At 49.5% G+C, this 16,856-nt stretch overlaps 1 protein-coding gene across 1 annotated transcript; it reads left to right on the top strand.

Moving 5' to 3' along the window:
* Nucleotides 1–6,563: 6,563 nt before the first annotated feature.
* Nucleotides 6,564–9,370, top strand: LOC119253123 (patr class I histocompatibility antigen, A-2 alpha chain-like). Its single transcript, XM_037520770.2, has 7 exons — nt 6,564–6,680; nt 6,987–7,265; nt 7,469–7,744; nt 8,334–8,609; nt 8,730–8,849; nt 9,127–9,159; nt 9,290–9,370. Exons 1-7 carry the CDS (start codon nt 6,617–6,619, stop codon nt 9,331–9,333), a joined length of 1,092 nt encoding a protein of 363 aa, XP_037376667.2. The 5' UTR covers nt 6,564–6,616; the 3' UTR covers nt 9,334–9,370.
* The last annotated feature ends 7,486 nt before the right edge of the window (nt 9,371–16,856 follow it).

Below are 16,856 nucleotides of genomic sequence, written 5' to 3'. Positions count from 1 at the left end.
AGGAACCCTGGGAGGACAGAGGAGCCTAAGGCAACAGCCTCTACCAGAGAAGCCTTTTCCCTCCTCCCTGCTCTCACCAGCCCAGGTTTGGGCCACAGCCCTGGAGAGAAGCAGCAGGACAAGGGTTGGGGGCCCCATGACCAGCACTACTGGGGCCAGGGGAGCTTCTGACTCTAGGCTGGTGGGTGGAAACTTACCTGGGGGCCATGCTGATTGGCTTCCCTGGGAACCATCTAGACACTGGGGACTGAGAACGGGGATGAGCATTCACAAGTGTCCAGGGCCCAGCACAGGTGGTGGAGACAGAAGTGAGGCTAAGGGGGCAGTGGGGTATCCCCAACAGTAACCTTCCTGCCCTACACACAGCCCTGGGGCCTGGAACTATGAGAACCAGACTAGGGGACCTGGGGCTTTGCTCTGGCCCCTCCTCTCCTCACCCAAAGCTTCCTCACCCTGTCTCCGTGACCCAGGCACTGGGTCTGCGATTCTCAGTCATTTTCCTTCCAGTAAATAAGTGAGGACACCAAGTATACTTTTGTGTATGAGATATCGCTCCCCATATTTACCACACTGGGAATAAAGCTGTGTTTAATCATGTAACTATTTCATTTGGAATAATATGAATAACCCAATGCATGTTAACAGAAATTATTTTTTTAATAAATTACTTTATTTTATATACTTCTTACATCATTTTTCACTTTTGCATAATGTATGCATTTTCATTTTGGTTATATTCCCCATACAATTCCCAGCCCTTTTTCTGACCCTAATCCCTCTTCTCCTTCCCCTGCCCCCCACTGTAGTGTGTCTCTGGTCTATAGTTGCTTGTTCATTTTGATTTTCACTTTATTGCAATTAGACTGTTTCCTGGTCTCTTATTTAGGTTTTCTAAATTCCTTCTATGAGTGAGACATCCGGTACTTTTTTTTCTTTCTGGCTTATTTCGCTGAGCATTATCCCTTCCAGCTCCATCCACATTGCTGCAAATTGCATGAGTTTATCGTTTTTGATTGCTGAGTAATATTCCATTGTATATATATTCCACATCTTTTTGATCCAGTCATCTGTTTTGGGCATTGTTCTAAACATAGGGGTGCAGGTGCCCTTTTGAATTAATGTTTCTGTGTCCTTTGGGTAAATACTTAGGAGTAGAATTGCTGGATCATACAGAAGCTCTATCTTTAGTAGGTAAAGAAATCTCCACACAGCTTCCCATAGTGTTTGGACCAGTTTGCACTCCCACCAGCCGTGCAGGAGAGTTTCTTTTTCTCCACAACCTCACCAACATTTGTTGTTGCTAGTTTTTTAATATGTGCCATTCTCACTGGTGTAAGATGGTATCTCATGGTAGTTTTGATTTGCATTTCCCTGATTACAAGTGATGTTGAACATTTTTTCATATGCCTGTTGGCCATTTGCATTTCCTCTTCAGAGAAGTTTCTTTTTAGCTCTTCTGCCCATTTTTTGACTGGATTATTTTCTTTGTTTTTGTTGAGTCTCATCAGCTTTTTGTACATTTTTGTGATCAGTCCTTTATCACTCCTAACAGTGTTGTGTGCAAAAATTTTCTCCCAGTCGATGGGGTTTCTCTTTGTTTTGGTTATTGTGTCTTTTGCTGTGCAGAAGCTCTTTAATTTGATGTAGTCCCAGCTGTTTGTCTTTGCCTTCACTATCTCTGCTTTGGGTGATGATGTCTGTAAAGATGTCTTTGAGGTGCATGTCATGTAGTGTTTCATCTATATTTCCTTCTATATATTCTATGGTTTCCAGTCTTTTGTCTAGTTCTTTAATCCATTTTGAGTTGGTTTTTGTGCATGGTGTGAGGTAGTAGTCAAGCTACATTCATTTGCATGCAGTGACCCAGTTTTCCCAGCACCATTTATTCAGCAAACTTTCTTTAAATGAGAAAGTATTCTTTTTTTTTTTTTTAAGATTTATTTATTTATTTATATAAGCACTGGCTACAGTCAGAAGCGCGGGAGGATGAGAGAATTCACCAGAGCCAGAACAGGGAACAGAACAGGCAGAAGGACCGAAGTACACTGCTGAGGGGAGCAGCAGGCTGCAGGAGAGGTCTGCGCGCCATGTGGGACACTCGCCAGGCGGCTGGGGATCAAACCGGCACTGCAGAGGCTGCGGGCATCTTCTCAACCCAGCGCACAACTGCTGCGCCACCGGGGAGGCCGGAGAAAGTATTCTTAACAAAAATAACATTTCTGAAAATAATCAGGCCAATGAGAAGTGTGGATCTTTTGCATTTTATATTTTTGCAATTGTCTTTCTTGTCTGTCTCATTAGAAGACCTTTGGATTTTCTTCATATTTTCTTCTCCATTTAGTCTGTTGTTCTGGTTGAAGTCTATGAAAAAGTATATACTGCCTTACTATAACTATGCAGACACTGCCTTACACAAATATGTCGAAGTAGTGTTTTCAGACAATTTGGAATATTCCACTTTGATACTACATTAAAACTATACAGGTGGTGTTTTGGTGTTTTCTCCAAGGTTAATTGCAAAGTGAAACCTGAAACAATATAATTGAATATTTCTTATTTTGTTACATTTCCATAGTCCTCTTGTTGTAGAAATAAATTCTGGCCTTTTACCCAGGCAGAGGAAGAACAAGGGGTACTTCATAATGGTGAGGTCAGAAGCTTTATTATTCATGCATGAGGTCCCAGACCTGGGTAGCCCCATAAGTCAGAGCACCAGTTTAAAGACCAAGGGTTCTTTTTATACGCAACTGTGTCCCTATCTGTTACATTGATAGTGACGTGTTTTTTGTGGAGTCTGTGGGTCCTTGGGGTCACTCTGGGAAAGATTTCACCAGAGCTCCTCTTTCAGCGACACGTGGTGAGGTCCCCAGCGAGTTTCTCTACGAGACAAAGACACTAGTTATATTTAAAGGATAGGTTTATTAGGGAAAGGGACAGAAGAGTAGAAGACACTTACATAGACACAAGCGGGCAGGAAGAGCTGCCCCGAAAAGGACAGGTTTGCTGAGAGAGGCCTGCGTGGTTCCAGGCGGGCAGTCTTGAGGAGAGCGGCCTTCGCTGAAGGAGGTCAGTGCAGAGAAGTCCAGGCATGGTGCAGGTCACAGGCAGGCAGGCAGGAAGCTGCTGTCCTGCGGAGGGAGAGAGTTGGTAAAAAGAGGCACCTGCATAGACACAGGTGGGCAGTGGGCGTGCTGCCCTGAGCCTGTGCAGAGACTGCACTGATATAGTCCTTTGCTCTTTGGGAGGGGCCACTCCTTGTGAGCTTCAGGGTTAGTGGCTGATTTTGGATAACTAAGCAGAATCTGAAAGGGACAGCAGATTCCACAATGGGCTCACTCTCCACATCTTTACCTGTGGATGTGTGCTCTGATACCTGCTTGGATGTTATGTAATCCAGACACTGGTGCCTGAAGATCTTAGTTTTCACAACTGTGTAGTCTGTGCCTAAGGATCCTAGTTTCCATAACTGTGTTGACAGTTATGCTAATCTCTTCCAACCCCATCTTCTTGTGAGAGCCACATTTCTGGTCATGTGGTGCTTCCTTTTTCAGTTTATTTATTTATTTTTTTCATTCCTGTCCTCCATCAATAGTATTGTTTTTTCAGAAGGCACAACCATTTGCTGCAAAGTCCCCCGACAAGGGGGGCCAGGCAAGGGGGTAAAGATGCAGGCATTTGGGGATGCCCTTTAAGAGATAGGCCAGCGGGTTGACTGCCCAGCCTTGTAGATAAGAGTGCTGAGGCCCTGGCCATGCATCTTGAAAGGGAAAGAGCTGTGAGTAAGCAAACTTGTTAATTATGCCTGCATGGGAGTGTTCATTGTGTTACAGGGCAAGGAGAGGAGCACCCCAGGCCCCCCAAACCTGCCTGCTCTTAATGGGCTCTGCCATCCACTGCATCAACACAAAACATGTAAGACTATAATGGGAGGGAACTTGAATATAATTAGTAAACAATACGGAAAAGACAAACAATATAGTTTCTGAATCAAGCACCCATGTTACCCATCCCCTTGTGGGGAAAAGACCACCCGAATGATCTTTTGGGCCAGAGCAAGGCCCGAAAGCCTGCCACAAATCTAAAGCATCTTTTAGTGGGGACCCACAGAAAAGGATCAGAAATAACCGGACAAGCTTGGGAGGAAAAGAGCAAATTCAAAATCAAGATAAAAGCTGCCATTGTCACCTCCCCATGGTTCTCTCACCCACATCAGTTTCAGGACCAAAAGGTAAGCGTAGTTTCTTCACATGTCTCTCTGTTCCATGTGCCTCCTCCAGGTCTCCTTCTGGCTCCATCCTGCTTCCTTCCTTCCTCAGTCTCCTCTGCAGCTTCTTCTCTTCTCTTTAGCTCCACCCTCCTTTGAGTGGGGCAAGAGAACCTGAAACTTCCCCTTTTCCTGGGCACCCTGTTACAATTGCACCAAGATTGGAAATTCTGCTGGAATCTTTATTATATTCATTTGCTCAATAATATATTTTCTCATCAGTTTCTTGCATATTGGTTGGGTATTCTGCTATTGTGTGATTTTTTTTAAAGTAATATATTGCTCCACTAAGTTATAAAGATCTTCAGTATTCATTACACTGGAATCAAATTATTAAAAAAAAATTTTCACTTTATTTTTCACCACAAATCCCGAAAGTACAAGTAGTACCGGAAGTTGTCAAGTTAGTGAAAGATGGAGGACAGCAATAGAAAAAGACTGGAAAGGAGATGGCCCAAGACCAGAAATCTGGCTCACACAAGGAGTAGGGGATAGAAGGGATTAACCCAGCCATTGACTCAGATCTAGAAACCAAGATCCTTAGACTCCAAAGCCTAGATTACAAAGCAGAAAATCCAAGTGGGTATCAGACTGCTATCTAGAGCACAGGCCCAAGGGTAAAGATATGGAGATTGAGCCCATTGTAGAATCTCCTGTCCCTTTCAGATTCTGCATAGTTATCCAAATTCAACAGCTAACCAGAGGGCTCACAAGGAGTGACCCCTTCCAAACAGAAAAAGACTATGTCAGTGCAGTTTCTGCACAGGCTGGGGGCAGCAATCTCTCTGCCCACCTGTGACTATGCAGGTGCATCTTTTCACCAACTCTCTTCTCTGCAGGGCAGCAGCCTCCTGCTTCCCTGTGACCTGCATCATGCCTGCACTTCTCTTCATTGACCTCCCTCAGTGGAGGCAGCTCTCCTCAAGGCCTCCCGCCTGCAACCATGCAGGCCTCTCTCAGCAAACCTGCCCCTTGGGGGAGGGGGGGAGGGCTTCCTGCCCGCTTGTGTCTATGCAAGTGTCCTTTACTCTTCCATCCCTTGTCTAATAAATCTGTTCTTCAAATATAACTAATGTCTCTGTCTTGTGGAGAAACTCTCCTGGGGAATTCTTCGTGTGTCGCTGAAACAGGAACTCTGGTGAAACCTTTCCCAGAGTGAACCCAAGGGCCCCGCACTCCAAACCCACTGACTCCAAAAACTCATTAATTAGCATACCATAGGTTATTTATATTATTATTTTTTAAAAATTTATTTATTGGGCCTCCCCGGTGGCGCAGTGGTTGAGCGCAGGGTTGCGAAGCTGCCCGCGGCCTCTGTGGCGCTGGTTCGATCCCCGGCTGCTCCCCGGCCACCAGAGGAGGGTCCCACATGGCGCGCAGACCTCTCCTGCTGCCCGCTGCTCCCCTCAGCAGTGTACCTCAGTCCTTCTGCCTGCTCTGCTCCCCGCTCTGGCTCTGGTGAATTCTCTCACCCTCCTGTGCTTCTGACTGTACCTAGTGAGTGTATAAACAAAACAAATAAACAAATAAATAAATAAATAAAAACATTCCTCTATTAAAAAAAGATTTATTTATTTATGCATACAAGAACTGGGGTACAGGCCAGAGGTGTGGTGGGTAAGAGGATTCACCAAAGACAGAGTGGGGAGCAGAACAGGAAGAACTACAGAAATCCACTGCCGAGGGGAGCAGCAGGTGAGGCAGGAGAGGTCTGCTGTGCCATGTGGGCTGCTCCCTGGCCATGGATTGAACTGGTGCTGCTGCAGCTACAGTCACTTCATAGTTCTGATGCTTAACCCCTTGCGCCACCATGGAGGCCCCAGGTTATTAATATTCTAAAGTAAAGAAGTAATAACATCTTTTAAAAAGGTTTTATTCTAGTAAAGTAAATATTTAAAGCTGTAACCCACATAACAATATTATACATGGGATCCGTAATAATTTGTGAGACTGTACAGAGTTTCTGAAAGAAAATTGTTTGAGACTTGCGGACCCAGTCCCTGGGCCTGGACTCAGGGACACGGTGTGACAAAGGTCTCGGAGCAGGAGAGGAGGGGGCGGCAAAGACCCAGGTCTCGGGGTGTGGCTGTCTGGGTCTCAGTCCCCAGCGCGGGGTGCAGGGCTGGAAGGTGACTGCTGGGGATTCGCCCTCTCCCCTCGGTTCCGCTTCTGGGCTCACAGCCTGGGCGGGTCCTCCTGCCTGGATACTGGTGACTCACCCCAGGTCTCACTCCCCATTCCCTGGAGGTCTCCGGAGCAGCCAATCAGCAGCCCCGCGGCTCCCGTTCCAAAGCCCTCGCCCGCCCGCCGGGACTCCGTCTCCCCAGCCCGGGTGGAGGCGCGTCCTGGGGGATGGGGGGCGCAGCCCTCCTGCTCCTGCTCGCGGGGGCCGCGGCCCCGAGGGAGACCCGGGCGGGTGAGTGCGGGTCGGGAGGGGACAGGGCGCTCCCAGAGGCGGGAGCGAGGGCGCGGGCGGGCGTGGGAAAGGCGCGACCTCGCCGCCGCCCCAGTTGTTCCCCCACGTCGGCCCCGCCCCGTCCTGGCCCCTTTCCGTCCCCCGAGACCCCAGCCTCCTCTGGCCCCCGAGTCCCGGCCATTTTCGTCCCGCAGCCGCTTTTCACTCTCGCTCGTCTTTCACCCACTTTCTGTCTCGTGGGCGCCCCCTGGGACTCGAGCCCCCGAAGGGGAGAAGAATAGCCCGGGTCTCCCCTCCCGCCCCCAGGGCCCCACTCCGTGAGGGTTTTCTACACCGCGATGTCCCGGCCCGGCCTCCGGGAGCCCCGCTTCATGGCCGCGGGCTACGTGGACGACACGCAGTTCGGGCGGTTCGACAGCGACTCTCCGGGCCAGAGCGTGGAGCCGCGGGCGCCCTGGGCGGAGCAGGTGCGGCAGGAGGAGCAGGAGAACTGGGACGGGGAGACGCGGCTCCTAAGGGAGCGCGCACTGTGGTACCGCGCGCAGCTGGACACCCTGCGCGGCCTCTACAACCAGAGCGAGACCGGTGAGCTGGCGCATGTCCGGGCCGGGTCAGCACCCCCATCCCCACGGACGGGGGGGTCGCTCAGGGTCTCCCCCTCCAGGCTTCTCTGCAACCTGCCCGGGAACAGCCCGCGGGGCTTTCACCCCTTTTCATTCTGTTTAGTTTATTCCCGGCGGGAGGGGGTGCGGGCGGGTTGACGCGGGGTGACTGGGGGTCGGGGACAGGCTCTCACACCTTCCAGGGGATGTCTGGCTGCGACGTGGGGCCCGACGGGCGCCTGCTCCGCGCGTACAGTCAGTTCGCCTACGACGGCGCCCTTTACCTGGCCCTGAACCGGGACCTGCGTTCCTGGACCGCGGTGGACATGGCTGCTCGGATCACCCGGCACCAGTGGGAGGCCGAGGGTTTGGCAGAGGGATTCAGGAACTATTTGGAGGGCAGTAACTTGAGGTGGCTGCGCACATTCCTGGAGTACGGGAAGGAGACTCTGCAGCGCAAGGGTAAGAGGGGCCTGGAGGCTCCCGGTCCCCCCCTGCCTGGAGTCACTGCGGGAAATGAGTCCTCTCTCTAGTCCCGAGAGGGGGACTCCCCTGGGTTTCATGTTCCGCACTAGAGAGACCCCCAGAGACTCCTTCTTCTCCTGAAGGACAGTGAAGGGATCCAGTCTCTCCTGAGAAAGACAGACAGTCCCTGACATCACACGTCACCGGGTCCTTTTGACCAGGGGCCTGTTTGAGAACCACAAGTTTCTCTCTCAGTCTTGTTTCTGGTCTGAGAACATTTTCAGTTATGTGATTCCTGCTTTTCTGTCATTCATCTCTCCCCTCCCCCCTCGTGGGAAATAAAGTCTGTGTTCCACTCCTTAGAGACCTGCATCATCCTAGCCTGGGCTTTTATCCTGATTCTAGAACTTTCTAAGGAATAAGGGAATCTCATAGATTCCCCCCACCACTACCACCCTGCTTTTTACATTTTATGTTTCTTCCTTCCAAACCAGTTGTCTTGTCCATTCCGAGGATGGTCACATGAGGATACTTCAGTGTCCATGGAGGAAACCCAAGATGTGAATTTTGTGATTTACCCCCTCAGATCCCCCAAAGATACACGTGACCCACCACCCCACCTCTGAGCATGAGGTCACCCTGAGGTGCTGGGCCCTGGACTTCTACCCTGTGGACATCACCCTGACCTGGCAGCGAGATGGGGAGGACCTGACCAAGGAGATGGAGCTGGTGGAGACCAGGCCTGGGGGAGATGGAACCTTCCAGAAGTGGATGGCTGTGGTGGTGCCTTCTGGAGAGGAGCAGAGATACACATGCCATGTGCAGCATGAGGGGCTGCTGGAGCCCCGAGTCCTGAGATGGGGTAAGGAGGGAACATGGGAACTGAGCTTCTGCTTGGAGGAATCAGGACCCCTTCTGGAAAACCTCTAGTGGCTCAGGATGAGACCAGGGGCTCAGGGTCTCACTCTCCCTTCCCTTCCAGTGCCCCCTCCTCAGTTCTCCATTCCCACCGCAGGCATCATTGCTGGCCTAGTTCTCCTTGGAGCTGTGGTCACTGGAGCTGTGGTGGCTGCAGCTGTGATGTGGAGGAAGAAGCACTCAGGTAGGGAAGGGAGTGGGGGATCTTGTCCACTGAGGGCTTTCAAGTCCCAGGGAGAACTTACCCTGCCTGGTTAATGGGAAGTACCATCCACACACATGTGTGTTGCCCAGAGGGCATTTGGTCCAGTCTCCCCTTACCTCCTTTCTTCATTTTTCCCAGTCCTGACCTGGGTCTTTACTCACAGTTCTGGAAACTTCCTTGTGGTGCAGGATTAGAAGATTCCTTTAGGCTTCTGACCTGACTCCTCCCTGGCCTCACATGATGTCTTTTCCCACAGGTGGAAAAGGAGGAACCTTCACTCAGGTTGCAGGTAAGTGTGGATCAGGGGTTGGATCCCTGAGCCCCTGGGGACAGTATAGGTGGATTCAATGGGAGAGTCACCCCCATCAGTCCCTCCTGTGATCTCTTCTCTGACCGGGTTCTGTTTTGTTCTCCCCCAGGCAATGACAATACCCAGGGCTCTGATGTGTCTCTCAGCCCCTAAAGTGTCCTTCAAAATAAATCTGATTGAATAAAATTATTCCTATGGTTTTCAGATTCCATTTAATTTTGCTGTTTGCTTTATTTTATCCACACTATCTCCAGAGCGGTGTCTGCAGGGTCACGGCACAGAGGGGCTGTGAGCAGGGCTGAATCTGCAATGCCTACAAGGAGTGGGGCCCTGGAGCCCCAGAATCAGCCCCCAGGGCTGTTCCTCCAGGGCAGCACAGGCCTTGCTCTGCCCTCCTCTTGGCTCCTAGCATTGGTGGAGTTGAGGATGATGTTCTGGCTCAGGAAATGGGGGCCTCCTCCAAACATCTGTCTTCTCTTCATCTCTCTCCTTCATCAGCCTGAGTATGTGTGTTTGAGTCACACAAGCCCTGCATTGAAAGGAAAAGGCCCCAAACGAGTAATTTACTGGTCAGTTATAAAGTCAACCCCTCTGCAGTTCTACCAGGAGAAACCAGAGACTCTCCCAGCCCCCAGCCAGAGCCCGTGTCACCCACACAGACCTTCCCCTCACAGTGTCCCCGATGCTGCCCATCCTGGCCCCATCCTCTCTGGTGCCCCCACCACTCCTTTTGGGCCCATCCCCTAGTCTCCATATTCATCCTCTGCTCCATTTCCAGGAGCCTCCCCATCTTCCAAGTCATGCCCTGGGAACTCTCCTCTGTCCGCCCCTCATTCAAGGATGGTGAACTTTAAAAAATATATATTTATTCATTTTCTTACAATGTGGGTCATCTTTCTATAGTTATTGTTACCCTTAGGTGTGGTGCTCCCACCAATAATCCACCCACATACCACCTCCAGCTCTTCCCCAGTTGGATCATTTCCGCTGCCCCCTGCTGCAAGACATGGCTCAATGGTCAGCTCACTGGCCTTGTCTTTTTCTAGAAAACTTGTCCTTTACCTGGGTGAGGTCCTGGGCTCCTGGGGAAATTGAAGTTTGATTCCCAGGAGGAGGTGCTTTTACCCTTGGAAGCAGAAACAAATTAGAGAGACTCTGGAGTCAAAGGCTCCACTCCAACACTTAAGGAATATTTGGAGGATCTGCCCATAATCTGGGAATCAGCTGTTAAAAACTGGAAACTTGGTTCTATCCTTAGTCCATAGGCCTCACTAGGAAGAAAATTTGAGAACTTCTGACCTGACACTGGACTTGGGCGCCCCCTTGTGTGCAGATCCCTGTCCTGCCTCTGGGGGCCCAGGGAGCCTGGGGAGGGCCTGGCTGAGCAGGAGAAAGGGCGGCTCTGGTCTCATGTGCTCAGCCCTGTGGCCACACGGGGGCGCTGCCGCGCTGTTCCGGATTCTGGTGGAGCCGCCAGGACGGGGCGGGGGCTGAGGTGGGCAGAGTTGGGGGTCCTGGAGGGCGGCTTCCTGGGGTGAGATGCTCTGTGAGGAGTCAGAGAAGCGGGGCTCAGAGGAGAGGAGACTCCGGAGCCTGCCCTGGGTGTGAGGTTTCCAATCCCCCCTCCTCCCCCCAGAATCCCTACTCTAGTCCCAGGATAACAATACCTGGGAAAACTGGAAAGTAGAAAAAATTTTCCTTCTCCAACCTATTAAATATTGAGGGCATTTAAAAAATAACATTTAAAGGATACTGTTAGACTTACAGAAAAGTTGCATAGGTAGTACAAGTCTTGCTAATCCCACACAGGTCTTGTTTATCCCATCTTCAGTGTTAACATACTACATGAGTAAAATTTTTATTTTTACAACTAAGGGAGCAATGTTGACATAATTACTAAACACCATGCTTTCATTAGTTTTTGCTAATGTGTATTTTATGCTCCATAATCCCATCCAGTTTGCCTAGAAGGCGATTTCTCAGGCTTTCCTTGTTTTTATAACATTGACACTGCTTAGGAGTGATGTTTGGGAGAGGTGCTGGGGTCACAGATGGCGGTTCTTGGGTCACCTCTGAGAAAAGTTTCTCTAGAGTCCCCCTTTAAGTGGCTCGCATGTGCGTGCATACACACACACACACACACACACACTCACACACTGAAAGAAGATGCTTGTGCAGACACAAGCAGGCAGGAAGAGCTGCACCTGGAGAGGGCGGGTGTTTTAGCAGGAGCCTGCAGATCCCAGGCGGCTGCCTTGGGAGCAGAGCTGAGCCTTCCCACAATGCACTGGTTTAGTGTTCTAGTTGGGAGGGCTTCATTCCCCTGTGCAATTGTTATCTGTCTTTAATTACTTCTATGGTGTGACTAGGCTGATTTGTCAGGAGCAGTGATTCTCTGCAATGGCTCCATCCCCATATCCCATCTCTGGTCTGTGCCTCCTTATACTTCCTATAGTATCTGATACTTGCGATAGCAGTTGGCCCAAAGTGTTTTTCATTTCTATAGTGGGTTTAATGACGATGTTAATCACTTCTCTCCCCTCCTCGTTTCTGGTCATGTGACCCCTCCATCCTGCATTTTCTACTCTTAGCCTCCATCACAGAGTCCTGCTCAGGAATATTGTCCCTTAATTTAGTTTTTTTTTTTTTCTTTCTTTCTTTCTTTCTTAGTGAGACTGTTGGTTTGGGGAAGTAGACCACAAGGATGCAGGGTCATTCTCCACTCAACACAAAAAGGGCACATCATTTCCATCTGACTCATCACTGCTGGTGTTAACCTTCAACACCAGGCTAAGGTAGTTTCCCAGCTGTCCTCCTGCAAAACTTCTCTTTTTTCCATTTCTTTAGATATTGTAGTCTTTGGAGGGGTCTCAGTGTGGCCCTCAAGTATATGTGTCATTTCCAATGGGAATTTTTTTGCACATTTCCTAATTATTAGATTCTGGCTCACAGAAGACCCTGTAGGATGAGAAGTCACATCTACTTTGGTGTGATAATTGGTATTGTTTAGGATTTGATAACAGCAATGCAGGTACATTTTTGGGAATTATTTTCTAGAATTTAGATTTGTATCATTTTCTGCTATATCTTAAGGAACCGGAGGGAACGTGTCAGAGGAAGGTGGTGGTGTCCGTGCAGGCCCTTCCCTCACAGCCCGGCCCAAGGAGAGTCCCCGAGTGTCTCCTCAGGGGCCTCTGCTGCCTCCTCAAGTGAGCAGAAGACTCATGTCATGGAGGATGGAGACCTTCCCTGTCATGTCTTCCCTCCTTGGGATGAATGTGGGGAGTGAGCCCCCAAGCATGTGCGCATGTGTGCAGAGCCCCCAAGCATGTGTGCAGGGGGTTCCTAGGACCCTTTTTGGCGGAAAGGACTTGATGAATAGCTAGAAGAGCACCAGAGCAGTATCTGCTCCTCTGCTGTGAGTCTAAGGTCTAAGCTCCAGGGACAGCTGTGGGGTGTCTCTCAGACGGGGCTGGTTCTAAGTGACTCACCTGGTGGTTTTCTTCGCCCAGCCTAGGCCTGCCTTAGGCCTTGTCCCTAGCTCAAGATTTTCACCTATTCTTGGATCTACGAGCAGGAAAGGCCCCTGTAGGGAAAGTGATTATCAGGCTTTTCTCCCCTCCAACCACTAGGACTGATGATGGATCCTGCAGTCCTGAATTGCATGCCTGATGGCGGCCCCTGGAATGGGGGGTGGGCACAGTAGGGACACCTGGGCTGAGACTGGCTTATAAGGGTGGTGTCCCGGGGACACCAGCAGAACACCAAAGGAGAAAAGAATAGAAAGGAAATGAGAACAAGTAGAAGAACAAGAGCAGAAGAGAGAAAGAGAAGCAGAAGAGAGAGAACGAGACCACGACAGAACGCTGGAAAGTCCAGGAAAAGTGAAGATTCACCAGGGGCTGCGAGGCCTGCCAGCTCCCTGCCCCCCACCACACCTGCCTGCCGTGTACCTGGCAGATCCCAATAAAAGCCTGAGAAAGTCACTGAGGGCTCCAGGACTCTCCTTTACCCATCTGCACAGGGTCTTAGAGATCCTGCTCTGTGCCTTCCTGTCGCTACAGCCCCTTTCCCTGCACAACATGTGCACACGCCCATTTTCACTTGGGAGTTCGGTTGCCCATAGACCCTCTCAGCACCCAGGCTCCTTCTGTGAGGACATCCTGCAGCATCAGGATCTGGGCTGTGGCTGGAAATGGGAGATGATTAGGACCTGGAGCGCCTACCGGGGCTCCTACTAGCAGATCTGGGGACACGTGGAGAACACAGACCTCCCAAACTGACTGTGCCATCCTCCCTGTCCCTGCACACTGACTCTGGGCCACTTCCCCACATCCTTACCCACCTCTAACCAGACATGCCCCTTATTTACTGTCACAGTCTCCAGTCTCCCCTTCCCACCAGGACACGCGCTCCACAGGCCAGCAAGTTGGGCTGTATTTAGTTCATTGAGGTTTCCTAGATGCAAAAACAGCCTGTCACACATCTGATGCAACAATTAATTTATGAATGATCAGGGATCAGGGTAAAGCACCTCCCCATTGCAGAGACAGTGTCTTTACTAAGATAGCCTCAGACCATATTCTACACACACCTCCACTCTCAGAGACGTCAGTGTCCCCTCTATTTTTATCACAAATACTGCTCCTTCCCCCCCACCCCCATCTTTTTCTCCCACACCAAACCTGCACACCACAGCTCACAAGAATATTTCTCCATTTAGAAAAGAAGATCCTGGGTGGCACAGGGATTAAAGACACAGCTCTATCAAGCTATCCACAGCCACTGCAGCACAAGTTCGATCCCCACCATGAGGTGACCCACATGTTGCCCCAGACCTCTCCTGTCTCACCCGCTGCTCCCCTCAGCAGTGTATGTCAGTCAGTCTGCCTGTTCTGTTCCCCACTCTGTCTCTGGAGAATCCTCTCACCGCCCCCCCACCTCTGGCCTACACCCCAGTTCTTGTATGCAAAAATAAATAAATCTTTAAAAAAATCTATAAAAAAAAAGAAGATCCTAAGTTTATGGGTCTTATTGTTAACCAGCAGTGAACATAACTTAGATCTGGGATATCAGACCTGAGGGTGGGGAGAGGGGGCAGCTGCAGAGAAGACAGAAACCCAACAGGGACTCATCTAAGAAGAGGAATTATCTGATCCTCCTCTCTACTAATACCCAAATTGGGTCCTTTTAAATGGTGGGGAAAAAGATGGAAATCTTTTCAAAAAGTGTTCCAAAACGGAGCCTCCCTGGTGGCACAGGGGTCAAAGACAGTGCTATCAAGTTATTGCCAGTCACTGCAGCACAAGTTCAATCCCCAGCCGGCCAGGGAGCAAACCACATGGCGCAGCAGAGCTCTCCTGTCTTGCCCACTCTCCCCTCAGTGTGTATTTCAGTAGATCCTCCTGTTCTGCTCCCCACTCTTTCTGGTGAATCCTCTCACCCCCCACACCACTGGCTTATACCCCAGTAATTGTATCCATAAATAAATAAATAAATTAAAAAAAACAGTCCCAAAGCTATTTGAGTCTGGACATTAATTTCTAACACCAGATGCTCCTGTGAGCAAGGGCTGCCCTGCGCCATATGGGGATAATGACAGATGCTCCTGCTACTGTCAGAGACAGGGATGCCCAGAGGACATAAGCCCTAGTCTGTAAACATGAAAAAGAACAGACATAAAGCAACAAAACCCAGGAAGTAAAATCATAAACACAGAGTATGAGGACTAGGGAACAAACTCTCACCTGAGCCTAGGCTGATGAGGCCCCATGCAACCTCCACCCACATTACTGGAGACAGGACAGGCCCAGGTGGGGTCTGAGTCTCTGTGATCACAGGCCCTGCCGGGACAGGTGCTGCTGAAGGACAAGGACAAAGGAGCAGAGAGATGACCCCTGAGGAGTGACCACATCAAAGCCCAAAACACACTGAGCACTGACTGGACACAGGCCCTGTCCCCCTCGGCTCCTCACAGCCTCTCCCTCCCCCACCTGCACAGACTCAGCACAGCAAACCTGCAGCTGTGGCTGGTCCTCAGGACTCTTTATTTCCTCTTAAATCTTTCTAATTAACCCATCAACCCCACATGATAAGGTAAAAAAAATAATTTCATATGTGGATGGTTATTTTCAACAGGGAAGTAGACATTATTCTCAGGAAAACACAAAGTACAGGCAGGGGTGGAGTCAGTCCCGCCTTTGCTGGAGCAGGAAGGTCATCAGGGAGACAGACACACAGGTCAATGTGGGGAGGGGCCTGGTGGGCAGGGCAGGGCCAGTCTCCCCACCTCCTCACATTACGCTGATATGAGCTCATATATATATGAGCATATATATATATATACATATATACATATGTATATATATAAAGTAATGCTGGTTTACATCATTGTTGGAAGTGTAAGATGAGCCCCTTCAGGTGTTTTTAATACACCACAGGCACCACCCAAACCCCCATAATCCACCACTGTGCTACTCCACACTTTGTTCTTGCTCTTCCCACTTCCCCTCTGGTAGCTGCAGTTCTAGTCAGATTTCAAGGGTTAGTTTTTTAGTTTGACTTTATCTGAGCTTTTGTTTGGTTTCTCTATATTCCACATAGAAATGACACAAGTAGTCTTTGTCTTTCTCCCTCAGACTTAGTTTGCTTAGCATAATCCCTTCCAGCTCTGTGTTTGGCCTGAAGAAAATACACTGCTGAGGGGAGCAGCGGGCAAGACAGGAGATGTCTGCTGTGCCAAGTGGGTTGCTCCATTGCTGGCCAGAGATCAAACTCGTGCTGCAGAGGCTGTGGATTGCTTCATAGTGCGGTTCTTAACACCTTGTGCCACCAGGGAGGTCCTGAGTTTATCTTCTTTGAACACTGAGTAGTATTCCACAGTGTAGACAGACCATATTTGTTTTGGGGAATTTGAGTTGTTTCCACAGCTTGGCTACTGAAAATAGTGCTGTAATCAACATGGGAGTGCATGTCTCCCTTTAAATTATTCTTTTTATATTCTGGAAGTAGATGCTAAGGAGTGGAATTGCTGGATGACATGGCAGATCCATTTTTAATCTTTTTTTTAAAACTTTTTTAATTTATTTTTTCTCTACATAGAAGAACTGGGGTGCAGGTCAGGGGTGCAGGGGTGAGATGCTTCACCAGAGAGAGTGGGGAGCAGAACAGGTGGATCTACTGAAATACACTGCTGAGGGGAGCAGTGGGCGAGACAGGAGAGGTCTGTGCCATGTCGGTTATCTCACTGGCCAGGGATTGAACTCAGGACACAGCAGTGATAGCACTGAGACTTAACCCGTAGATCAACAGGGAGGCCCCATTTTTAATATTTGAGAAACCACCATTTCCTTTTCCATCGGAGCTGGACCAGTGTGTATTCCCACCAGCAGTGTAGAACTTTTCCCTTTTCTCCACATCCTGTTTCTGGTCTTTTTGTTATGGGTCATTCTCACAGGTATGAGGTTGTATCTCATTGTGGATTAACTAGGGGATACTGAAGTCACAAAATGGGGATCAGAAGAAATCTGCATATCTTAGTCCATGCAAGGTAGCTATGTCACACTGTAAAGGAAAAATTATCAGGAACACATTCAGGTGAGGCACAAATGTGTTGACATTCTCTCTTCTTTTTAAAAAATTTATTTATTCATACAAGCACTGGGTACAGTCAGAAG

Source organism: Talpa occidentalis, unplaced genomic scaffold (assembly GCF_014898055.3).
Source record: "Talpa occidentalis isolate TD23 unplaced genomic scaffold, MPIMG_talOcc4v2.1 talOcc4.2, whole genome shotgun sequence".
NCBI lineage: Eukaryota > Metazoa > Chordata > Mammalia > Eulipotyphla > Talpidae > Talpa > Talpa occidentalis.
This window is presented reverse-complemented; position numbering and strand designations above follow the sequence as displayed.

Coding starts and splice junctions, on each gene's coding strand:
- LOC119253123 (XM_037520770.2), top strand. CDS start 6,617: ATGGGGGGCGCAGCCCTCCTGCTCCTGCTCGCGGGGGCCGCGGCCCCG. Junction 6,681..6,986: donor CCCGAGGGAGACCCGGGCGG/GTGAGTGCGGGT, acceptor TCCCGCCCCCAG/GGCCCCACTCCGTGAGGGTT. Junction 8,610..8,729: donor GCCCCGAGTCCTGAGATGGG/GTAAGGAGGGAA, acceptor CTTCCCTTCCAG/TGCCCCCTCCTCAGTTCTCC.